General features: G+C 38.8%; 1 protein-coding gene across 2 annotated transcripts; it reads left to right on the top strand.

Annotated features, from left to right (window-relative positions):
* The first annotated feature begins 13 nt into the window (after nucleotides 1-13).
* On the top strand, nucleotides 14-20,974 carry CNOT7 (CCR4-NOT transcription complex subunit 7). Of its 2 annotated transcripts, XM_032686884.1 has the most exons (7): nucleotides 14-112; nucleotides 694-901; nucleotides 1,156-1,349; nucleotides 4,249-4,410; nucleotides 10,009-10,153; nucleotides 15,245-15,355; nucleotides 19,303-20,974. In XM_032686884.1, exons 2-7 carry the CDS (start codon nucleotides 785-787, stop codon nucleotides 19,429-19,431), a joined length of 858 nt encoding a protein of 285 aa, XP_032542775.1. In that variant the 5' UTR covers nucleotides 14-112; nucleotides 694-784; the 3' UTR covers nucleotides 19,432-20,974. The 2 variants fall into 2 exon arrangements, with proteins under 2 accessions (XP_032542775.1, XP_032542776.1); XM_032686885.1 differs by lacking the exon at nucleotides 4,249-4,410 and having other exon boundaries at nucleotides 30-112.
* Nucleotides 20,975-21,998: the final 1,024 nt, after the last annotated feature.

Genomic DNA, 21,998 nt, shown 5'->3' with positions numbered 1-21,998 from the left:
ACGCAATGGCTTTGTGCGCGCGGCGGCGGCGCCGGGGCAGCAGCGCGTCCTGCGGCTCGCGGGGGCCGCGCGGGGCCTCCCAGAGCCGCCGGGCCCGGCCCGAGCGCCAGCGGTGAGCGGGGTGGGGGCACCGCAGCTGGACCCGCGGGAATACCTCGGCTTCCGCTCCTCCCGCCGCTCCCGGGGTCTTCCACACGCGCGGGAACGCGGCCGGGGCCGGCCGAGCTCGCGTCCCTGTGTCGGTCCCCGCGCGCCGGTTCAGCGCAACCCTTGGGAGCCGGAGGAGTCGCGCACGCCTCGGGAGGTCGCCCGTGGTGCCCCCGGGTTTGGCGTGACGCTGGTGTGCCGCTTCGTTCCCGGCTGAACGCAGCCCAGGGTTCCGCGGGAACGCGCCCTTCCGACCCGCGGGGCAGCAGCGCCCGTGTGCTCGGGTGTCCCTCCGGTATCTGCGTTACGATCGCGCCTCCCCGGTTTGCCGTCTTGGCGCAAGAAATAGTTGCTAACCAACTGTAGGGTTTTAGTTTCCGGTGGTAATTTGAACTCGGCAGAAATTCACGGGGCTTGGGTGGCTGTGTTGTCCTGCTTTTATGAAATCTATAAGAATAAAGCTTGGTCGTGGTGGTTAAAGCCTTTTTTTTTTCAGATAAGTGAAGAGTAAAAACGCTCTGATGCTTTCCTTTCTTTATCTCTTAGGCTAAAAACAATAAACAGTTGAACTTCTCTTTATGAAACCGATCATCACTCAAGTGCAGTTTTTGATGTATGGTCTCTAAAGCCCCCCACTATGCCAGCAGCTACTGTAGACCATAGCCAAAGAATCTGTGAAGTTTGGGCTTGTAACTTGGATGAAGAGATGAAGAAAATTCGTCAAGTTATACGGAAGTATAACTATGTAGCCATGGTAAGTGGGCGCTCGACCTCTGTAGCAAATTATCTCAAAAACCATCACAACTTCAGTTGAGTCACTAAACTTCTTCATCCAATTTGGTTGAAAGAATAATGGGTTCTTGATGTATATGAACATCAGGATGGTGATTTGTTACCTTTTTAAAAGCTAAATTTACATGCTGTTCAGCTGTGAAACTGTTAGATATTACAAATGAGCCATGTAAGTCTTTATGTTTGTCTGTTCAAGTTTTAATTCTGCTCTTGCAGGACACAGAATTTCCAGGAGTGGTTGCAAGGCCAATTGGAGAATTCAGAAGCAATGCAGACTATCAGTACCAACTATTGCGCTGCAATGTCGACTTGCTAAAAATAATTCAGCTAGGACTGACATTTATGAATGAGCAAGGAGAATATCCTCCAGGAACTTCAACTTGGCAATTTAATTTTAAATTTAACTTAACGTAAGTATGCAATTTCTGTGCTGCTGAACATGTTTCTGACTTACTGAAAATAAGTAATATATACTTTTTTGTACATATCTCAACTTTCTTTTTATCTGTCTGATTGGAATATTGGAATACCATAGATACTTCATGTGAGGAAGATTTTGTCAGCCAAACAAGTGCTTTCTTCCCTCCTTTCTGTATAGTCTGTCTTATTGTTGGTGACTTGGTCAAAAAACGCTAAGCGGCTTCAACAAAAGTTTTCAAAAGGCCTGTTTATACTTAGTGCATGTGTTAGCTCTGTACTTTCATGTTCAGTATTTCAGAATGCTTCTGCCTTAATTTAGTTTGCTTCTTACTTGTTGTTACAGAAATCACATATTGTTTGTTTACATACTTTAAATGGAAAATACCAACACTTGAAGAAAAAGAAAAGTAAAGTTACTGAAGTGACTAAGGAAGTATTTCAGATGTTACCTGCAAGTTCTGAATTATTTTGTCTTAAGTGTTAGTTAAAAAACAAGCTAATTTTTACAGTCTATTCATTTCACAATGTGATTTTTATTAGTGATAAAACTTTAAGCATAAACCTCCCTTTTTCACAGGGATCAAACACTTATGTGGCACTCTATATCTTTAGCTGGTGGTTTACAAAGTTACTAGTATCTTGATGGTTTTGTTTTCCTGAAGTAAACATAATGGGTCTGATAGATTTTTGTATGTTGATTATCTATTGAATATCAGTGCAAACACTTCGGGCACATTTAAGAGTGTTGAAGCCTTGGGGTTTTTTGGCAGTTTGTTACAAGCTGATAACTGGACAACTTTATATACATGAGTTAAAACTGTAGCCTACAAAGGAGGTTTAGAGAAGAGACTTTCTTTTCCTGCAGATAAAAAGGTTTGTTTTCAAAGTAGTGGGGGTTCTTAAAAAGAAGAAAACTGCTGCTGTCTCCCTTGATCTTTCTGCTCTTTTAAACAAGCAGTGCTATGGCTTGTCACAAATCAGTTTGGTCTGAGCACTGACACACTCTATTTAGTCTTGTTTGAAGTGTCTCTTGAAAGAAAAGTAAGTGCAGATTTGATATTTTGGTATGTGTGAACTTACCTGGCCATATGCATGCTGGATGGAAACTATCCATTTTCTTGATAGAATATACTAATCCTACTAAGTAGGGGAGAAAGAGGAGTGAATTAATAACTTCAAACTGTGATCTGGGAAGAAGAGCCTGTGCTATACTTTATTTTCTGAGCTTCAGAGGTCTACTTAATGTCAAGTAAGTGAAACCAAAAGTAGTTTTCCATCCATTTGTGCCACATACTACAGAGATAACATGACTTAGTAAAGCAAGATACAGATAACCACCCAACTAACTTGTTTCTAGTTCACTGATTTTATAGAAAAACTTAAGCTTGGTAAGTATTGCGTGAAACATGAAAATATATATATAATTTTTTTTTTCATGGGAGGAGAACTTAATTATTTTTGTCTGTTTCTAAACATCCTTTTGGAAAGTGGCACTGTGCCAAGTGTTCTACTCCTAAAGCAAAACAGCTGTTGTTTGTTCATAGAAGGTAATTTTTTTTTGTATGTGTGGTTCCAGCCAGGTCTTGTTTTAGTGTGCTTTTAAAGAGCATAAGTATTTCTCTAATTGAACTGTGCACCTGATTAGTGCAGAGCAACAATTAGAATTAAAACTCCTTTTTGTAAAATTGTGGGTTTATTTTGGATGGGTGCTTTAATGTGTTACGGAGATAGACAGGTGTTGGGAAGTTGATACCTTAAAGCTGGAGAACTAAAGAACATCTGTGTGGGAGGGAGGAAAAAAGATACAACACATCTTGAGAATGTATCTCTATGTTCTGATGAATGATGACTTGCTCTTAGGAATAAGGAATATAAGCCTATGACTGATTCTAATAGTCAAGTTTGATATATTAGTTGTCTTGTCTGGATTTTTTGATGTGTTTTGTTTCAGTTGTTTTTAACTAAAATTTAAAACTTTACATGGAAGAGACTGTGGAATACTATGTTGCAGAGAGTAAAATGAATATCATCTAAATAGACTCATGTTTGCATGTTTAGTTTTTTGGTTTGGTTTTTTTTTTTTCAGATAACCATTCTATATTTTTGTTATGATGATACAGATTAAACTTTAGGGGGGAAAAACCTCAAAACATCAATTTCATCATAAAATCCTTAAAACTTCATGAAATTGTTAGTGGTAAAGGGAATAAATACAGGAGTAAGAGGGCATCAAACAAGGCATAGAGGAATTTTATTTCATCCTGTTAAATTTTAGGTCCAAAATATGGCTATTGAAGTTGAAATTGGTTGTTTAGAAAGAAAACATTAGGCTACCTGAATTTTAAGGATTGAGTAGATGGAGCAAGTACTCAATTTTCAATTGTAGCAAGAAGGAAGTTTTGATGAACGTGTGTCTAAACATTTACGTACGCTTAAATCATGAAAAACCTGTGGGAAATATTATCCAGCACTGGGATCTGGAGAGTACTGTTCCTAGTTCTGTAATGAAATGTGTTAGTGTTTCAGCTGTTACATGTAATTTGTCACAGCTCAAGTAATGAATACAGATACTTTACTGAATAAGATCCACAGATTCACTTTCCTCTGTAGATTTGCAGAAGAGGGGTTATAGATAACTGGAAGAGAAGCAGGAACTAGGTTTTCTTATGAAGATGGCATAGATGGAGGTGCTGGGAATTTTTTTACTTAAGGTAAAAAAATGCTTTGAAAAAACTGTTGATTTTTGTAATTAACCCAGAACAAAGTCAAGTTGCTCCTGCTCTATGCTAGTGAAGTCTGTGGAATAAATACCAAAAAAGAGATGTTACCGGGTTTATAATAACTGAGATTTGTAGATTTTGGAAATTTACTTTTCCTCTCTGTTTTTAGAGAAGATATGTATGCTCAGGACTCTATTGAACTGTTGACGACATCTGGTATCCAGTTTAAAAAGCATGAAGAAGAGGGAATTGAGACACAGTATTTTGCAGAACTGCTCATGACATCAGGAGTTGTACTGTGTGAAGGAGTCAAGTGGCTTTCCTTTCATAGGTAAATTCTGCACGTTAAGTATTTGGGGTTTCAACATTGTGTATTGAACTCTAGAGCTTAGATTTCACATTTCTTGGGCTTAAGTGCTGTGCATCTGATGGTGTGTGTAGCTCATAGCTTAGCTGGTAAGAGTTAGAAAATATTTCTGCTGTAATACCTCTAACACCATTCTGTGAATGGAGAATAAAGGGTACGCGAGGTACTAGTGTTTTACATTTGATGTTGACACGGTAAAGAGGAAACTGTAAAGCCGAAAGATATGGGAGTCCTCGGCCGGCTGGTGGCGCTGCACACGTGCAGGTAATAGCGGTGACAGTGATGGGAGAGCTATTCCTAAGCAACTGTGGAGCAAATTATGGGAGAGACCACTGCAGAATTATCAGTGAAGAGTTTTATACAACACTTCTAAATTTGCTGTAAGTCTCCTGGGAATCTGGGCACCAAAAATTAGTCAGCCTAGAAGGAGATCCCCGATAAGCCTTAATTCTAGTTGCAGTAATGAATATATCTTGCTGTTTATTCTATCACAGGAACCCATATTTCAAGTAGAAATAGAATTGTGAATCCTAAATCTCTATGAATCTGTCAAGATACAGAAGATTTCTGAGTGGTAGTAAGATTTTTAATACTTTAAAATATATGCAGTGGTCATTGTGTAGCCAACTAGGTGCCAGAGATAATTTGGACTTTTTGCAAGCAGCGGTGTCTTTAAAGGCTTATTGCTATGTAATGCCCTTGAATTAACGTCTTAAATTCTGGCTGCTAAGGAACTTAGCAAAGGTAGAGTGAATGTTTTAGCTGAGACTAGTTTCCTTACAGCTTTATTCATGTTTATCACTCGTGCTATATTGGTGGGTGGTAATATGTAAATGATGAAATTAGAAAAAAATCTGATTCTTCATCCGTAAGTATTAAATGTTGGAGGAGACAAAGTCACATGGAATTAGAGAGGTATTTATGCTATAAACCAACTGAAAAATAAGGATTGCTTTGGTAAGGAATGTAAAGTGGTAGAAAAAGGGTGCATATAACATTCTGTTGTAGAAGTCATTGTTTTGATTTGTTTTGTAGAAAGAAGTGTTAGGCTAAGTTTCCAAAGGAGAGAGGTTGGAAAGAAAAGACAGTTAAAAAAAGAAGGATCCTCTGAGGACATTTGTCACATCTTCCACTTACAGCTGTCTCAACTCACAATATGACTCCAAAGTAATCTTACTCTTGCTATCTTACTACTGGGGTGGCACCTTGTGGAAGAATACTGCAACAAGAATGCCATAAACTACTTCAAAATAATTACAAAGGCCAAAGTAGTGAATTAAGGTTTTTTCAGCTTCTTAAACCTGTTATTATTGGCCCATATGTGTATATTTGTGATTAACATTTGACTTGAGAAATATAACTTGGATGGTTCAAGAGAAGGGGAGGCGGGTTGTGCATGTAACTGGTGCCTCAGCAGACTGGCATGTTGAAGCAGTTTCAGCTCCCAAATGGTGTTTTTCCAATATTGCCTGATGATTTAAGGGCCCAGTATAAGGTGTACTGGAGCCATTTCTACAGTAAGGATTCTTTTTTAAGCATATTTATATTTAGCATGTGTAATTCCTGACTAATAGGCTGGTCAAAGTGTAGTGCAAACTGTGTGCAATAATGCCATTTTTACTGGTTTAGCCTGTGAAGGATTTCATCTGTACTAAAATCGGTTTCTGTTGTGTATTTCACTGAACATGTCTTTAGAAATCTTCTTAAGACAGCTATTCCAGCAAATGTTTGTCAAACATTGATTATCAGAGAGTGTTTAAAGCCTTTTGGTCTTTGCCAGGGCTTGTTGATACTATCTTGAGCACCTGGGAGTAAGTGGGTTATGTTCAGAGGAAACCAAGATTGCACAAAGCTATAAATGAGCACAGGTCATATAAAATGTACCACAAAGAATAGTGAATAGCTGTTTCTAAATATATTTTAGATTGATTGTGATTATGTTCTATCAACAGGACGGTCAGCTGAAAATTTCTTCCATGTAGGCCCTCATGCAGTAGTTCTTTGACTACTGAAAAAGCTGTGCTTGATAGTTGCTGACTCTGCTATTGCTTCCATTTCCTTAAAATGCTTTAATTACTACTAACCCTTAAAATTTAAGTCCCATAGGAAGTGGACAGAGGGGAATTACTCCTTCCTTGTTGTGAGGTTATGGTTTGGTTTTTATTTCCCAGTCCTTGATTTCCTTGAACTCTTATGCATTTTATTTCTAAGTTCTTCGCTTCTCAAATAGTTTTCTTTGTGTGCTTTTTATCTCTGCATTTGATATAGCTGCCTTGGCATCCTGACATATATTGGCAAATCTGTATGGGACCTGCAGTTCTGACAGACATGAGTGAAGAAACATTTGCACTGTCATCAGTTCTTGTGTACTGCAACTGCATAGGCAACTCCATCAAATCTTTTGAGCGTGTGTGTGCATTAAAATGTACTTGAGTCAATGAGAGAGGAGGGGGGAAGAAGCCCTGAATTTCTGATCCTTGTCACAGTCAAAAGAGCTGTGAGTGCTTGGCAGTCTAGCAAGTTATAAAGAAACAGCTCAAATGCTGGTCTTGTGGATGTTCAGCTGACTGCTCTGCTGAAGCTCTTTAGTGTCCACCTGTGTGCAGCCTCCTCTGTCTACCTTTGGAGGGTCTGTGAAAACATGATTTTTTGAAAACAAAAAAACGCATGTTTTTGGGATGCTGGAAAGTTCCAAGCTGTTGTGTTTCAGTAATCATTTGTGTCTATATCTGTTAGCTCATTATAAAATGAAGTAAAGCTCTCTCAGCTCTCAGAGGTTTTGATTTATTTTAGAGACTTGGTGCTTGAGTAGACTTCATTGTTAATTAGCTATCTGAATTATTTTGGATAGGAAGGGAAAGAAATACAGGTCTGTTTGATCTTCTCTATGGTCTCGTTGCCTACAGCTGTCCATGTTCAGTGAAAAAACAAAACAAATGTCTGTAGGAGTGCTTATGTTGTATAGCTCCATGGATTTTGGCTCGCTGCACTAAGCAACTTCAGGTGATTATATTAGAAATGGAGAAAGGCTTTTAAGGAAAGGAAGCCTATGTGCTTCAGGGTATAAACCAACCACTAATTGCCTGTTAGAGTATTAGAAAAAAACTTTTTTAATGAGCAGGTAATTACATAATTGCTCACCATGGACTTTCTTAGCCTTCTGTTAGCATTCAAAATGTTTTTAACTGGGTATATCTTAGTCTTGAATTGGAGTGACAGTTTTTATGCCTGTGTAAGCTTGGATCTGCTACAGTCTCCCAGAGAAGAAAGTGTGTAATTCTCAATCAAAACTGCACATTTGTGGTAGCCTGCTCACTCTCAATATGTGAATAGTAAATGCATGTTGACTTTTCTTTTTGTGCAGGACTTCCTTCTCAAGAGAAAGTATAAGTGTTTAAGAGCATCTCTGTTTTCTAGTAATTCAGTCTTGTACATAATTTTTTTTAGAAGAGAAATCAAATATTTTTGAAGAGGAGGAGCACAAATACTGGGGTTTTTTCGCTTTAAGAGTTTTAATACGACTGTTACGTTTGAGCCACGAGGATGATCAGTGTCAGGAGTTCAGTGAGTTAATAAACTCTAGTCTCTAGAGCAGTAAATCTCCTTAATCCTGAACAGTCTTTTTTTGCATCTTTTTGAACAGCCTTTTTGCTAATGTGGCTTTTTTATTTTTTTTCTATAGAGGGCTTTATGCTGATCCAGGTTTTCCCACCTTCCCTCCCCCTTCAGATGATCTAATAAAATTCCAAGCTACTGTTTTGCCAAGTATACTGCAATTTTTACTTTGTAAGAATCGACTGAAATCCTTCTTTATCTTTGGCTCCTTTGCTCCCTGGCCAGTGGCTGCTGCTGTGGAGATTGGAGGGCAGCCAGCACAGCTTCAAAGCACCAGATGCAGTGCAGGATTTGTTCAACATGAAATTTTTAGAGTACTGGAAAGCCCTGTGGGAGGGCTGCAATAGTCTGTATCTCTTGTATGTCGTATATGAATGGACTTACTGGGAATGAATGGACTGTTTCCTATATGTTAAAGGTTTTTCTACCCTCTGTCTAGAAATTCATAATATAAAGATGTAGAGAACCTTATATATATAGAAAAGATACAAAAATAATCCTATTTACACTGAGTATGCAAGCTGAAGCCTTGAGCCTACATCAGAAGTCACCAGCGTTTGTGGATTCTAAATATCCTCAGGATAGCGGTACAGTGCTCTTAACTGATTTGTCTTTTCTATTACTCATCTCACAGTTAAAGATCTTGGTCAGTATTTACCAAGCTGCAAAATTCTTGGGTTTGAGTATGATCCTTGTGTAATCAAGAATGAACACAAAGTCTTAAACTTGGAATTTGGAGTCTGTGGTGGCCACCTGTTCACTTGAATCAGCTCTCAGCTCTATGCTAAGGTTCCTTAAATAGCAGAACTGATGCAGCCTTCAGTAGAAGCAGCCCTGCTGTGTGTTTTCATCTTCTTTGTTAGTACAGGCATTTTTATGTATGTCAGTAAAATCTAGGAACTGGTTTGATTCAATGCAAACTTAATAACCTAGAAGAGAATATATCAGTCCTTTATCTAGTTCAGTGCATATGTGCATGAGCAGTCCTGCAAGTACGAGGGATCAGAACAGATCAGATTCGTGATCAGGTCATGAATAATCTGGTTTGTAATTGCTGCCCTCCTAGGGAAAAGTGTACCTAGTTATCCCTGCTTTTTGTTGTGGTATTAAGTCCTGCTTAATACCTGAAATCTGTCTTTCCTATACTTTAAGCACTCTTGTTTCCTCTCATAACCCTTTGTAAAAAGTATGCGGTTTCTCCTTTTACTGCCACACCTCATTCCAATGTTCTCTTTCTTCAATCAAGCTATTGAGGAGGAAGCCTTCCCAAACTCTTCTCTCCACCATGCACACAATATAATACCTCAGTTCCTTCTAACAAATGTGTACTGCTCAGTTATCTTGCTGCTTCCTGCAGACTTACATGTACGCACAAAAATTTTTCCAACTTGTTTTGTCATTGCCTCCAGAAAGAGAAATAGTCTACAAGCTATTAATTTTTTCAGTTGTCTATGTGCAGATTTAATTGGCAAAATTAAAGATAATCCCTCTTCTTCTTTGCTGAGGCTTAAACTTTCTTCCAGGCATAAACATGCATTGGCTTTGGAAACTCATCTTTTGGATTTCAAGAACTGTAGACGTTTCTCTCTGTCTCACTCAGTTTGTAGTGAGAAACTCCAGTCTGTGTGAAAGAAACCAGCTTAACAGTCTTTCTGGTGTGAGTTCTTGTTATCAGATGAAGACCCAGCAGCACTACATTATCTCAGGATTTAGAGAAACTCCTGTAGGCAGATCTTTTTGCTTCTTCACTTTGCCTCATGCAGACTAAATTAAAATGTTTTTCCTGGAATCTGCAATGGGGCCATTTACATTGAGGTTTATTTTTTTCATAGAAGTTGGTCTTAATTGCATTGAAATCAAGCAAAATGTCCAGTTAATGTGCAGTAAAGTCGTGATGTTGGAAGTGAGAAGTTATTTGCTTATATTGTTTTTGTTATTAATTTGCAGCGGATATGACTTTGGCTATCTAATCAAAATCCTGACAAACTCCAATTTACCTGAGGAAGAGTTGGACTTCTTTGAGATACTGCGGTTGTTTTTCCCTGTCATCTATGATGTAAAATATCTCATGAAGAGTTGCAAAAACCTGAAGGTAAGTAATCTGTTAATATCTCAGAACAAATTTTGCGTTTGGAGACAGAGTACTTTGTGCTTAAAAATACTTATTTTCTATATTTTTATTGTCTGGTTTTGCTCTGATAATGCCTACTGAGCACTCTTGTCTCAAGCTTCGTATGTTTAATATTAAAGGCAATTTTTAGAAGCAGGCAGGAGCACAAATCTATTTTTATAACTACTTACCAGTTAAAAATATCACGGTACTGTATTTACAGTGCTTTGTTGATAGATGATAAACCCATGTTTGGAATTAATTCTTCATTTCCTTAGCCATGAGAATTGATAGGTTTCATATACTCTTATTTCCTTATTGTGCAGCCCACTAAAGGACTGCAGTCATCTAGGCAAAGGTAATTGCAATGAAGATGATGTGGAAATGTCTTGGGAAGAGGAATGGAATGAAGAATGTTTCAAATGGCCCTATAACGAAAGATAAACAACAGCATATGTTCAGGGACAACATGTGACTTCTAGGAAAAAAAAAACAAACTAGAAACTAATCTGTCATGTCAGGCCAGTGGGGCTATTAATTGGCTTACTCTGTCAGGCATGAAATTTGGATACTTTATTGGACTGGAGAATTAATGGGAACTGGAACTGATTATGTGAAGGGGAAGACAACAAGTGAAAGAAAGATGCTAAAAGTACTTGCCTTACTTGCCAAAGAACTGGACTACTGCTGGAATGAGGTGCATTGTTGCTCTTATGGAAAGTAACTTTCTAGGCTTTCTTAATGAAAACCTGCAGGAAGAAGAGAACACTCACCTTAGTAAAACCAAATCCTAACTAAGGAATGGCTTACCACTTTGTTGTACTGAGCAAGTGATCTGTGTGCTGTTTATAGGCCTCTGTTTCTTTCTGAGAAAAGAGTGTGTCACTTTGAGTATAACCTAGTTGTGTGAGAAGTAAATTAACTTTGTTAATGAAATTAATGATGAAAATGTAGACCACCCTTCCAGTTAGTAAGAAAAGTGTGGCTGTCTGCGCTCGTCTGCAGTTGTTACTGATATAATCAGCTGTACAAATGGCTGAGTATTGGAGAACATCTTAGAAGCAGTTTTTCTTCATGGAGGCCGGGAACAAAAATTAAATACTCCTAAACTTCAGAAGTCTTAAATGAGGGGTAGGGAGGAGGCCCCCCCCAAAAAAAAAACCCAAAAACCTCATTTTCTCACTCCTGATAAAGCAAAGTAAAGCATCTGGTGTCTTAGTGGTGGTGACACACTTAGCAAGAACAGAATGTAAATTCTAAATTTAGTGACATAGAAAAGGTAACAGATTGATGTTCTGTGTCACTATTCCAGAGGTGACATTCCCAGTGAGTTTGGGGAGGAGAGGATTCAGTTCCTAACATTTCATTAAGACATAGTTGTGTGTAACTTGCATTGTTTAGAGACACTAAGATCTTTTGGAAGACAGGAAAAACCTTCAGAGGTCTTATTTCGGCAAACCATAAGAACAAGGGTGTTTTTTTTTTTTTTTCTAGAGTTGAATATGTAGATCAGCTTTCCTGCAGTAAATTTTGATCCTGTCACCTCATCTGCAGACTAATAGTGACAGCAGGGGAAGGGGAATGGACTATCTTACCCCTCCAAATTTACCAGTGATGAAATGATGGTGGACTTGAGCTGTACTGAGAGAAGCTGCCTGAAACAAATTACTAAACATTCAGTGTTGTGACTCTAAAAATGCATGCACTGTCTCCTAATGTGGGTCACTTTCAATCTCTAATGAATTGAACAGTGAATTGAACAGCTGTGCCATTGTCTTTTATTGACTCGTCTAAGCTATTTTTCATATCAAAGTCACTGACCTGCTATAGGTCTCCCACTCTCTGTTCCCACACAACCCAAAAAGATTTTTGACATTGGAAAGAGAAATATGTTTCAGAATTGGAAAGATGTTTGATGCTTTTTTTGTGGAATATAGTATATTATTCTGACTTTACTGGCATGCAGATTGGGAGATACTAATGTAGTATAAGTTAAACTTACTTATTCTCTAAAAAAAGACAATTTATGTAGACAATTCCAAACCTTTTGATAGTAGTGGCAATCCTAAGGAATGTAGATTGATTGACCTTGTCAGAAACTTGCTTTTAATATGTGGGTTTGTACAGAACAGTGAACTCTGGGAATGTGCCCTGAAATGAGAATTTGAACTGGATTTGCTGTTGACCATGGTTGTGTGATTATGTAAATCATTCTGTGGCCTTTTTCTTGGAAGGCCGATGCTGTGAGAATATGGGAAGAACTTGTCCTTCTCCTCCAAGAGTGAAGTGTACTTAGCTGGAGTGCAAAAGGCGTGCTTGAAGGAGAATCTCAATAGCCTGTTAATTTTCTGTCCTGATTCTGGTCAGCACATTTTTTACAGTAGCCAGGAGGGGCATGGGTAGGACACAGAGGTTAATCTGTACCACCTAACATCATTTTCTGAGTCAGGGGGTAGAGCTCGCTTCTGTGGTGGAGTAGCATAGCAGAGGGAGCAGTCAGATATTGTCAGGGGTTTCTGCAGGGTGAGCAGTAATGTGTCTTGTGCACGCGGTCACAAGTATTGTTGCTCTTACTGTGCATTTTCTTAGCTCGTTACTGTTTTCCAGTAAATTGTTCATATTTCAACCTGTGATCTTTACCTTTCGTGCCTTCAATTCTCCTTTCTAACCTGCTGCAGGGGAAGGGCAGTGAGGAGTGAGTGAGTGGTGTGTGTTTTGGAGTGGTTTCAGTGGGAACACTAAATTGGAGAATACCATTCTTAAACCATGACATTTTCAGAGACAGCCAGATTTTATTCTGTAATTATTGCACTTACAGACCAAGAAGTTCCACACAAAAATGGTATATATTTACAAATATATATACACACACCATTAAAAGCACTATTTTCAATGCATTCTTTGGTAGGCTGCTGTTACTGTAATTTTTGTATTACTAAGTCTGCATTCTAGAGCTTGCAGCTGCTGTGTAAATATTATTGATTTTTATTCTGGAGTGTTCTTCAAAGTTATTTGGAGGTAGAGTAGATAGTCTTACAGCTAGCAGAACTTGATAATGAGGCACTGCTAATTTGCAGCTTGACGAAGCAGAGAGTTAGGAGCAGAAACTGGTACCTTTAAAACGGTTTGGGTCTAACTGCTGTGGTGAATTAGCAGCTCATTATTGGAGTTAGAATGCAGAGAATATACTTGTGCCTGAGATGAACTCTTTTCCTTGCTGGCCACCAACCCTCAGCATGATTTTGAGAGTGTTAACCAAGCAAGTTTGCAGTGTTCAAATGCTCTAAGCACATAAAACAAACCAGTTTCAGGACTTAACTGTAAAGCATATAGACTAACCTTAAACTTTTGTAAACTGTATTCCTGCTGCTTAAGACAGAATAAATCTAGCTATACCAGTGCTGTCGGTTTGTAGGTGTTACTTTGGAATGTTATTATTGAAGATTCCTCTTTTTTTTTTTTTTTTTTTTTAAAAACAAAAATGTGGACCCAAACCTGTTGCCGTAAGAGTCATGGGAATTTTCGTAATGTTTGATCTGAATTTCAGGTCAGATTACTTTATTGCTCCATGAATTTTACATTTGACTTGTTGTGCTTTTGCCTCTTGCTTCCCTTTACCTACTTGAAACAGGTTAAAGAGTGCAAGGAAAGTGAACTCTAGGCATTGAAAAGCATTGCCTCTGTGCAACATTTTTGCCTCACAGAGCTTATGGCAGCACTGAGGATTTTGTCGGTCTGGGTTTTTTTTAATCTTTCTAGACCTTAAAGACTGTGCATGTGTTTTAGTCTTTCCAGTAGCTTTTTAGCTTAATGAATTAAAAAAAGAATTGTACAATCATGTGCTCACAGCATTAAAAGATTGCAGTTACAGTGTAACGTTTGTCCTTCAACTGATCAGTGTTATCTATGTATGACCAAACCAACTTCTGACAGGTTTGCTCCCACATGTAGCAGTTACTACTGTTTTGGAGCGGACACTAAAAGGGGGTTTATTTAGTCACTCTGCAGTTAAGGGGACAGTTTTTCACATCAGCTTATTGGGAAGAAAATTTGTCTCAAAACTAAAGAAGTTTTATCTTTTAGAGCAGATGCGATTTGCAGCTTTGGTGTGTTGCCTACAGCTTCACAATCTGTCCTGTTCTATCAACATTCAAAATGGACAGTTACCATTTTAAATTGTTCCCTTTTTGTATGTCAGATATTTATATAATTTTTTTAAGAAATAGGTTTTGTTGCGCATCTGTTAAATATATATCTTTAACAGAAAAGCTGTTAAAGATGGCTACACCGTAGGACTCTAGTATCTTAGAAAACTAGTTGCAAGATGATGGATTATTTTTGCATGTTTTTTCCCCTATTCTCTTACAGCAGTTAATGAAACAAACTTTTAAAAGGGGTAGAATGTCCTATAGAGATGGAGGGAGCACTACCTTCCTCTTTTAACTTTGCCACCTGGATTCTATATATCTGTGGTCTAACATATTCCTGGGCTTCCTGTAGCATTCTAGGTACTTAAGAATCCTCTTGGGTTTTGTGAAGGGATGTGGAAAAACCCTCAGCTTAATTGTTGAAAGGCTAGTGTGGAGAAAGAGGTCTGTTTCAGAGGAAGCCTAGACACTTTAACATATGGAAGCATACAGGCATGTCATTTGTAAGCGCTTGAACTGTTGTGTTTTTAAAAGGCAAAAATGTCATTTTACACTTTTGTTCAAATAGAAGTATAGGAACACCTGGTTTTGTTCTTAAGCATTGCCAGTCCTCCTTTCAACATCTTGAAGAAATTGTTAAGTAGTATCATCTGGTTATTGGACAAACTGGACCATTAGTAGTCTTGTTGGTTACAGATACTGTCTTATTTAATCAATTCTAACAGGATTTTAATGCTGCTATTGATACAGAAAGTTTGATTCTCCAGGTGTCAATTAATCTAGTACAATCACTCTTTCAACAACTGAGCAAATGTTAAAATATACCTGAGGTTGTATGACCTGTGTAACAGATTTTCCCAAGTATAGCAGTTCAGTTTTGATGTAACTTTTTTTTAGCAGTTAACAAAAATGTTTTGTTTTTCAGGGTGGATTACAAGAAGTGGCTGAGCAGTTAGAGCTGGAAAGGATAGGACCACAGCATCAGGCAGGATCCGATTCTTTACTCACAGGAATGGCCTTTTTCAAAATGAGAGAAGTAGGTGAATGTACTGTTTTTATTTCCATGATTGTAACGTGCTGTGATAGTCACACAGAATTGCTGATTCTGATAAGTCTGTGGTATTTTAAGGAGGTCTCTAAAGGGCTTTAGGGGTCAATCCTTTCTTGACAGAAATAAGACTTACCTGCATTTTCCCCAGAGTAAGTGTGGACCACCTGTACTGATTCCCTGCTTAGCTGCTGTGACTATTGCTTCACATTTCCAGCCTGTGCCTGGCTTTTGGATTTTTTGTGAATTTTGTTTTGGAGTTTTTTCCTTACCTGTTTTGGAGGGTGCCTTTTTTTAGGTGGGCGCTGCAGTGAGTAATGAGCTGCTGGAGCCAGACTTCTTTCTGGGAGACTATGCTCAAACCAACTTTTTTTTTTTGAGCTTCTGCTCAGTGTAATACCCAGCTGGTGTGCACTGCTGCTTGTGACAGGCTGAGAGGTGGGGAAGGAGTGTTGACTAGCCACTTCTAGCTAAACTTTCAGGCCACGGGTATATTAAGTAATGACTTTCAGGCTGTTGTGGAGAATTTCCATGTGTTTCTTCTTCCTTACCATTAAGCGACACATAGATTGCTAACGTTCTAAAAGATTATTTATTAGTCAATTAATTCAGGGTTTACAGCAGGGAAAATCAGCTCTTATAAGCTTCGCACTTCCTTGCTGCTTGTCCGCATACAACAGGAAGATATTAGGATATTTTGCATTAGCAGAACAATCAAATACTGAACAGGCCTCTTCTGGAAAGCAGTTCACTGGACAAATGCCAGTGCATCAGAACATGGCATTCTGCCAGCAATTCAGTGTCATTTACCATGTCGAAATAGATGGTAATATCAAACCTCATCTTTTAATAATTTTAAGCACTGTAGGCTGAGGTGTCTACCTTCTGTAATGCAGCCTTTTGTATGAAGGAGAAGATGATCACAAGATTCTGACAAATACTGGTGAGACAGCTGGTGAATAATAAATGATGTAGTTTAAGCTGGTTTGCTCATCCTAACACTGTTCTGCCTCTGCTGGAACTGTTGTAGTTGTCAAGCAGGTCATGGGCTACAGATGTAATAAAGAGGATTATGTTTTTGGTATGATCCAAACCCAGTGCAGCTAACTGGTTAATTTTTCACTCTTGAATTTGAAATGAAATGAAAGCAAAGAAAGGGAAATACGTGATAATCATGTTTAAGAAGATACAACCTTTCAGATTACTTTTATAGAGGAAAGGGTTCAAAGTCATAATAGTTTCTTTAATGAGATCACAAAATCACAAAATATCCTAAGTTGGAAGGGACCCACAAGGATCATCAAATCCAACTCCTGGCCCTGCACAGGACCATCCCCAAATGCCGCACCATGTGCCTGAGAGTATCATCCAAACGCTTCTTAAACTCTCTCATCCTTGGTGCTGTGACAGCTTCCTGGGGAGCCTGTTCTAGTGCCCAGCCACCCTCTGGGTGAAGAATCTTTTTCTAATACCCAACCTAAATCTCCCCTGATGCAATTTCAGACCATTCCGTCGGGTCCTGTCACTGGTCACCACAGAGCAGAGATCAGTGTCTGCCCCTCCTCTTCCCCTCATGAGAAAGTTGTAGACTGTGATGAGTCTCCCCTCAGTCTCCTCTTCTCCAGGCTGAACAGACCAAGTGCCCTCAGCCGCTCCTCATACGGCTTCCCCTCAAGGCCCTTCACCATCTTTGTTGCCCTCCTTTGGACACTCTCTAATAGCTTAATATCTTTCTTATATTGTGGTGCCCAAAAGTGCACACAATATTCAAGGTGAGGCAGCACCAGTTTACCAAAAGCTTTTACCAGGAAATCTTTGAGGGCTTTTTAGTGCAAAATACTTGCTTAATTAAGCCAACAGACATGGTTTGGGTTTTTTCCCAGTACTTGTGGATATTCTTTGCAAATACAGCATTTCTAAATAAAAATGCAGTAGTAAGCAGAGAGAAGTACATCAAATGTTGATTTTTAAAGCCTTTTCAGGAGAGTTCAGTATTTAAAAATGTATTTCTAACTGAAAAGTCTTCATTTTACAGTGCTTTTAGAGGTACAAAATTGCTAATTACTGTGAAGGAGCTGCAACTTGCTTGCTGGATTTTGGAGTGCCAGCCAAAAAAAGTTACTGCTCTTTTTCTTTCCATCAGAAATACTTAAATAATGGTACTACAACAGTAGAATTGTTTTGGGGTTTTCCTACTGTTACGACCCGCCCCAGAAAAAGGGGAGGGGGGTAACCCAGGTTCTTATCAATAATTCCCTTGGGGTGGATTAAAGTGAAACGACACTGAATAATTGGTGTCTGAAAACATATATTGGTAAGGTTTATTTTAACAGTTCTGTATCAACAGGTATGCTAGCAGTTTGGGTGTTGTCATATAACAACGTGGCACAGAGATAACCTTTGGGGGGGGAGAAAATGCATAGGGGAGAGAAAGACAGGATAAGAGTAAGGGAGAGTAAGGAAAAAGAAAAGATGAGAGTGGACAAAACGTATATAGTCACCGCCCATGGGGTCCAGCGATGACACTTGGTAGTTGCCGCTTCCATGTCTGACAGTTGAAGTGGTGGCCTTGATCTGCTGGGGGTGAAGGAGGGAAACCCCCACACCCCAAGAAGTTACGAGTTATTGTATCCATGGTCAGTGTCACGGGCCATGCCTCGAGCCTCCAAACTCTCCCTGGGCCTGCGCAGAGTTTCTGTGTCTGGCCTGGTTCCCACCTTTTTAGATTGGTAGAGGGGGGGATGGGCTTTGATGGGCCATCAGAGGTCCTGCCTTTTCAGGGCTTGACACCTTCAGCACTGGAGGGAGGGATGGGTCCAGCTGCCCATCAGAGGTCAAAAGCCTGCAGAAGTCTCCTTGAATGCATAAATCATTAACTGTTTCAGTCTCTGACACCTACCTGTTAATTTCTTTAAAAACTACGTGGGGCTTTAAAACTTTTAATTGAAGTCTCTGATTCCTGCAGTACGGACCTTTCCATCCTGACTGTGCTACTAAGAGGAAAGCTTGAAGGGAGAAGTTTTGAGCCTGTGTGGTATATATAGGCCTCTATATTTAGAATTGTGTATTGCATCCATTCTGTTCCTGCATACTTCTGCCTGTCTTAGATTTCTGATGTTGATGATGACTCAGCATGTCAACCACAGCGGTGTCCAGGGTTGCCATGAAGGTTTTAGAGTGAAAAATTTGTGTGTGTGTGTGTGTGGTCTTATTTTTGTGACACAATTTGTGGTTTTGTGCTTGAAAACCTAAGTCTAGAAGGTAGAGTATCAGAACATCATGAGGTTTCATATGTCTTCCACTGAAGGATTCCATTTGCAATTTAGACTTGTAAGGTGTAAATTCAATCTTAGTACAAAATTTTACTCCTTATTAAATGAAGTCCCCTCCTGTGAAGAGCTGGAAATACATCTTTCTGCATTTCTCCAAAGTCCATAATGGGTTTTGTGCTCATCCTCCCCACCTCCAAACCTTTATAATATAAATTAGGACATACCGCCTTTCAAGTCAGAGTGTGGTGAAAACCCTACACTGAGGAGTAGGTAAGAAAACAGACACTGATGATGGATGCTAAGCATAGGGCTGTTGTGAGAAACACCACAGAAATCAAGTGGAGAAATATCCTTGTTGCACTTGAAGAAAAGTGAGTGATGACTAATAATATAAAATTATGAAAACATTGCATTTGACCATTTCATTGGGAAGGGTGCACAGTAAGACTGATTATATTTCTTGACAGTTTTAAAAAATTGTGTCATACAGCACATTGTGATAATGTGTTGAGATTAAGCATATTACTATGTTAATTATATCATCTTTTGCACCTTGGGATTTAATATCTTATTCAAAAAGAAAGTAACATTACAAAGCCTTTCTATAGTTCTATTTAAACTGAACCTTTTCTAATAATTTGTGTCTCTCTTCTAACTCTTTAGATGTTCTTTGAAGATCACATTGATGATGCCAAATATTGTGGCCACTTATATGGCCTTGGTTCGGGCTCATCTTATGTACAAAACGGCACAGGAAACGCTTATGAAGAAGAAGCCAACAAGCAGTCATGACATGAAATGAAAGGCCATCTTTTTGACCTCCACATGCTTGTATATAGGTTTTATCTCTGGCTGAACCCCTTGGACAATAAGGCTTTTTTCCCCCCTTTCTCAGTACTCTTTCTTTTCTGCCTTTCTATGTACTAAACTTGACTGTTCCTATCACAGATTTTGATCTTGATATGAAAAAATTTTCTGGGTTACATTTTGGCCTCTTAACTAGCCCATTTGTAAAGAAGCATGTATAGGATCAGTGTGGAAGAGAGAAGGGGAAAGTTGAATCATAATGAACAGTCTGGTAAACTTACCTATATCGTTTTTCCAGTTTTTTGTCCCTTTCCCCTCCCTTCTTCAGTTAATTGGCTCTGATTGTAATTAACTTCCCCCTTCATGTCTGTTCCTTCCACTATGCAGGCGTTTTAGCTATTCAAGATTGTGGACCATCAAATTTGCACTTTAGAGAGAGACTGACTCAGATCCTCTGTTTTATTTGAAGTTTGTTTTGGTTTTTTCTCTTGCCCTCAGCTAGAAAACAATCATCTGCCAAGTTCAGCAGCTTCAAGCTGTATTTCCTTGGCATCTCAACCCGTAATCTCTGTTTGTTAAAGCGAAACAAACTACTGAAATCATAGTAACTGCTCTTATTTTACTATTGTTCAGTCATCTTCAAACACATCCTGCACGTGTCAACTGCTGTTTGGCCTGCTGCTTTAAAACCGCTCTGTGATGGGGGAAAGAGGCTTGAAAAAACAGCTTTACACCCTTCAGGAAAAGAACAGCTATGACTTTAGCCTTTTTGCCATTAAGCTGAGAGTTCAAGGATATTGGAAAAGTAGAAGTCTTGTAATGGCACGCTTCTCTTGATTAACCTCCTAGCTTTTATTCTAGTAATGTGCACCTCAGATATTTTTTATGAAGTCATATTTATTATGTACTTGATTTCATGATTTTTGTAAGTCAGTTTAGTTGAAGATAAAACCCAAAGATCTGAAAAAATACTATTTAATTGAAATATTGAATTAGAAGGACAATTAAATCATGCTTTTTTGTAGTTGTTACAAAGACAGATGTTACAGATACTTGTTGTAAAACAACAAAATATGAATAATTTACAGCTAATAAAGTTACCTGAGGAGTGTAATGCTAGCTTATTTTTGAGTATATTTTACAATATATTTTAGATATATTGTTTTAAAGGACCCTGGAGTATGTTCTCAACTCTGCATAGCATGTATACAGAGCAGTTGTGCAGGAAGGAGTTTTGGTATTGAATAGCTAAATACTGGCCTGAAATGATGGAACGTGTGACATTGTGTGTCTGCGTGTGCGCACGTGTGTGTGACACAGAAATCAATGGTAGAAAAATCTCCAAATGTTCACCAAATATTCTGTTTTATCTTGTACTTAAAAGCAAAAGATCAAACACCTTTCTCTCATTGAATTATGATGATGTAACTGGGCAGTCCTTTTTAAACAAGTAATTTGCATAACAGAGGGTATTTGTTTTTAAAGCTTTTGTAAATAAAGGCCTAAGAAATGTTTTCTTACATAACAACAGACTGGTGGTTTTGTTGCAAAATTTTTCCTGGAATGTGACTATTTAGTCTGTTCAGTTCTGTATTCTGTTTTGTTTAGGCATCATAGTTCTCTTCCACATGCTTATAATCTGAGCAAAATTCTGTTCATAGGTTTCTAGTAATTTCATTTTTATTGTCCTGAATTGAAAGAGTGGTGATGACAATTTACTTCTGAGGCATCCTAATCCCATTATTAATTTTATACCATTATGCATTAGATGATGATGACTTGTTGGTTGTCTTTGTCTTTAATAAGATAGTGATAGTGAAAGCAGGATGAATTCTTACGTACATACAGGGAAAATTTGCATACACGTGGAATTAAGAACCCTGAAGTTTGATGCGTTCACTTTAAAGTAGTAGCTTTGCCTAAAGCATACCAGTATAGCTATCTGGTTAACTTTTGAATGGGATGACTCTTTGATCCTCGATTAAAAAGTTACTTCAAAACAAAAACCCACTAAAGTCCTTCAAAGGAAGTTTTTAGAGCCTTCTAAATATGTGCCTAGAGTAAAAGTTCTAGTGCCAATGGGGATGTGCTTTTGAAGTGACTACTGAGCATCCCAGATGCTCTGCTGTGCTTTTCTTTGCTTCCTGTCCTAGAATTACAGAATGGTTTGGGTTGGAAGGGACCATATCGTTCCAACCCGCCTGCCATGGGCAGGAACACTTTACACTAGACTAAGTTGCTCAAAAGTCCTGTTCATCTTGGCCTTTAACACTTCAGAGATGGGGTATCCACAACTCTGTCATGGACAACCTGTTCTGGTGCCTCACCACCCTCACAGTAAAGAATTTCTTCCTAATAATCAATCTAAATCTGCCCTCTTTCAGTTTAAAGCCGTTACTCCTTGTCCTGTCACTACACGCTGTGTAAAAAGTACCTCTGTTGTAGGCCCCCTTTAGGTACTGAAAGGCTGCTGTTAGGTCTCCCTGGAACCTGCTCTTCTCCAGGCTGAACAACTCCAACTCTGTCAACCTGTCTGCATAGGAGAGGTGCTC

This window comes from Chiroxiphia lanceolata, chromosome 4 (assembly GCF_009829145.1).
Source record: "Chiroxiphia lanceolata isolate bChiLan1 chromosome 4, bChiLan1.pri, whole genome shotgun sequence".
NCBI lineage: Eukaryota > Metazoa > Chordata > Aves > Passeriformes > Pipridae > Chiroxiphia > Chiroxiphia lanceolata.
This window is presented reverse-complemented; position numbering and strand designations above follow the sequence as displayed.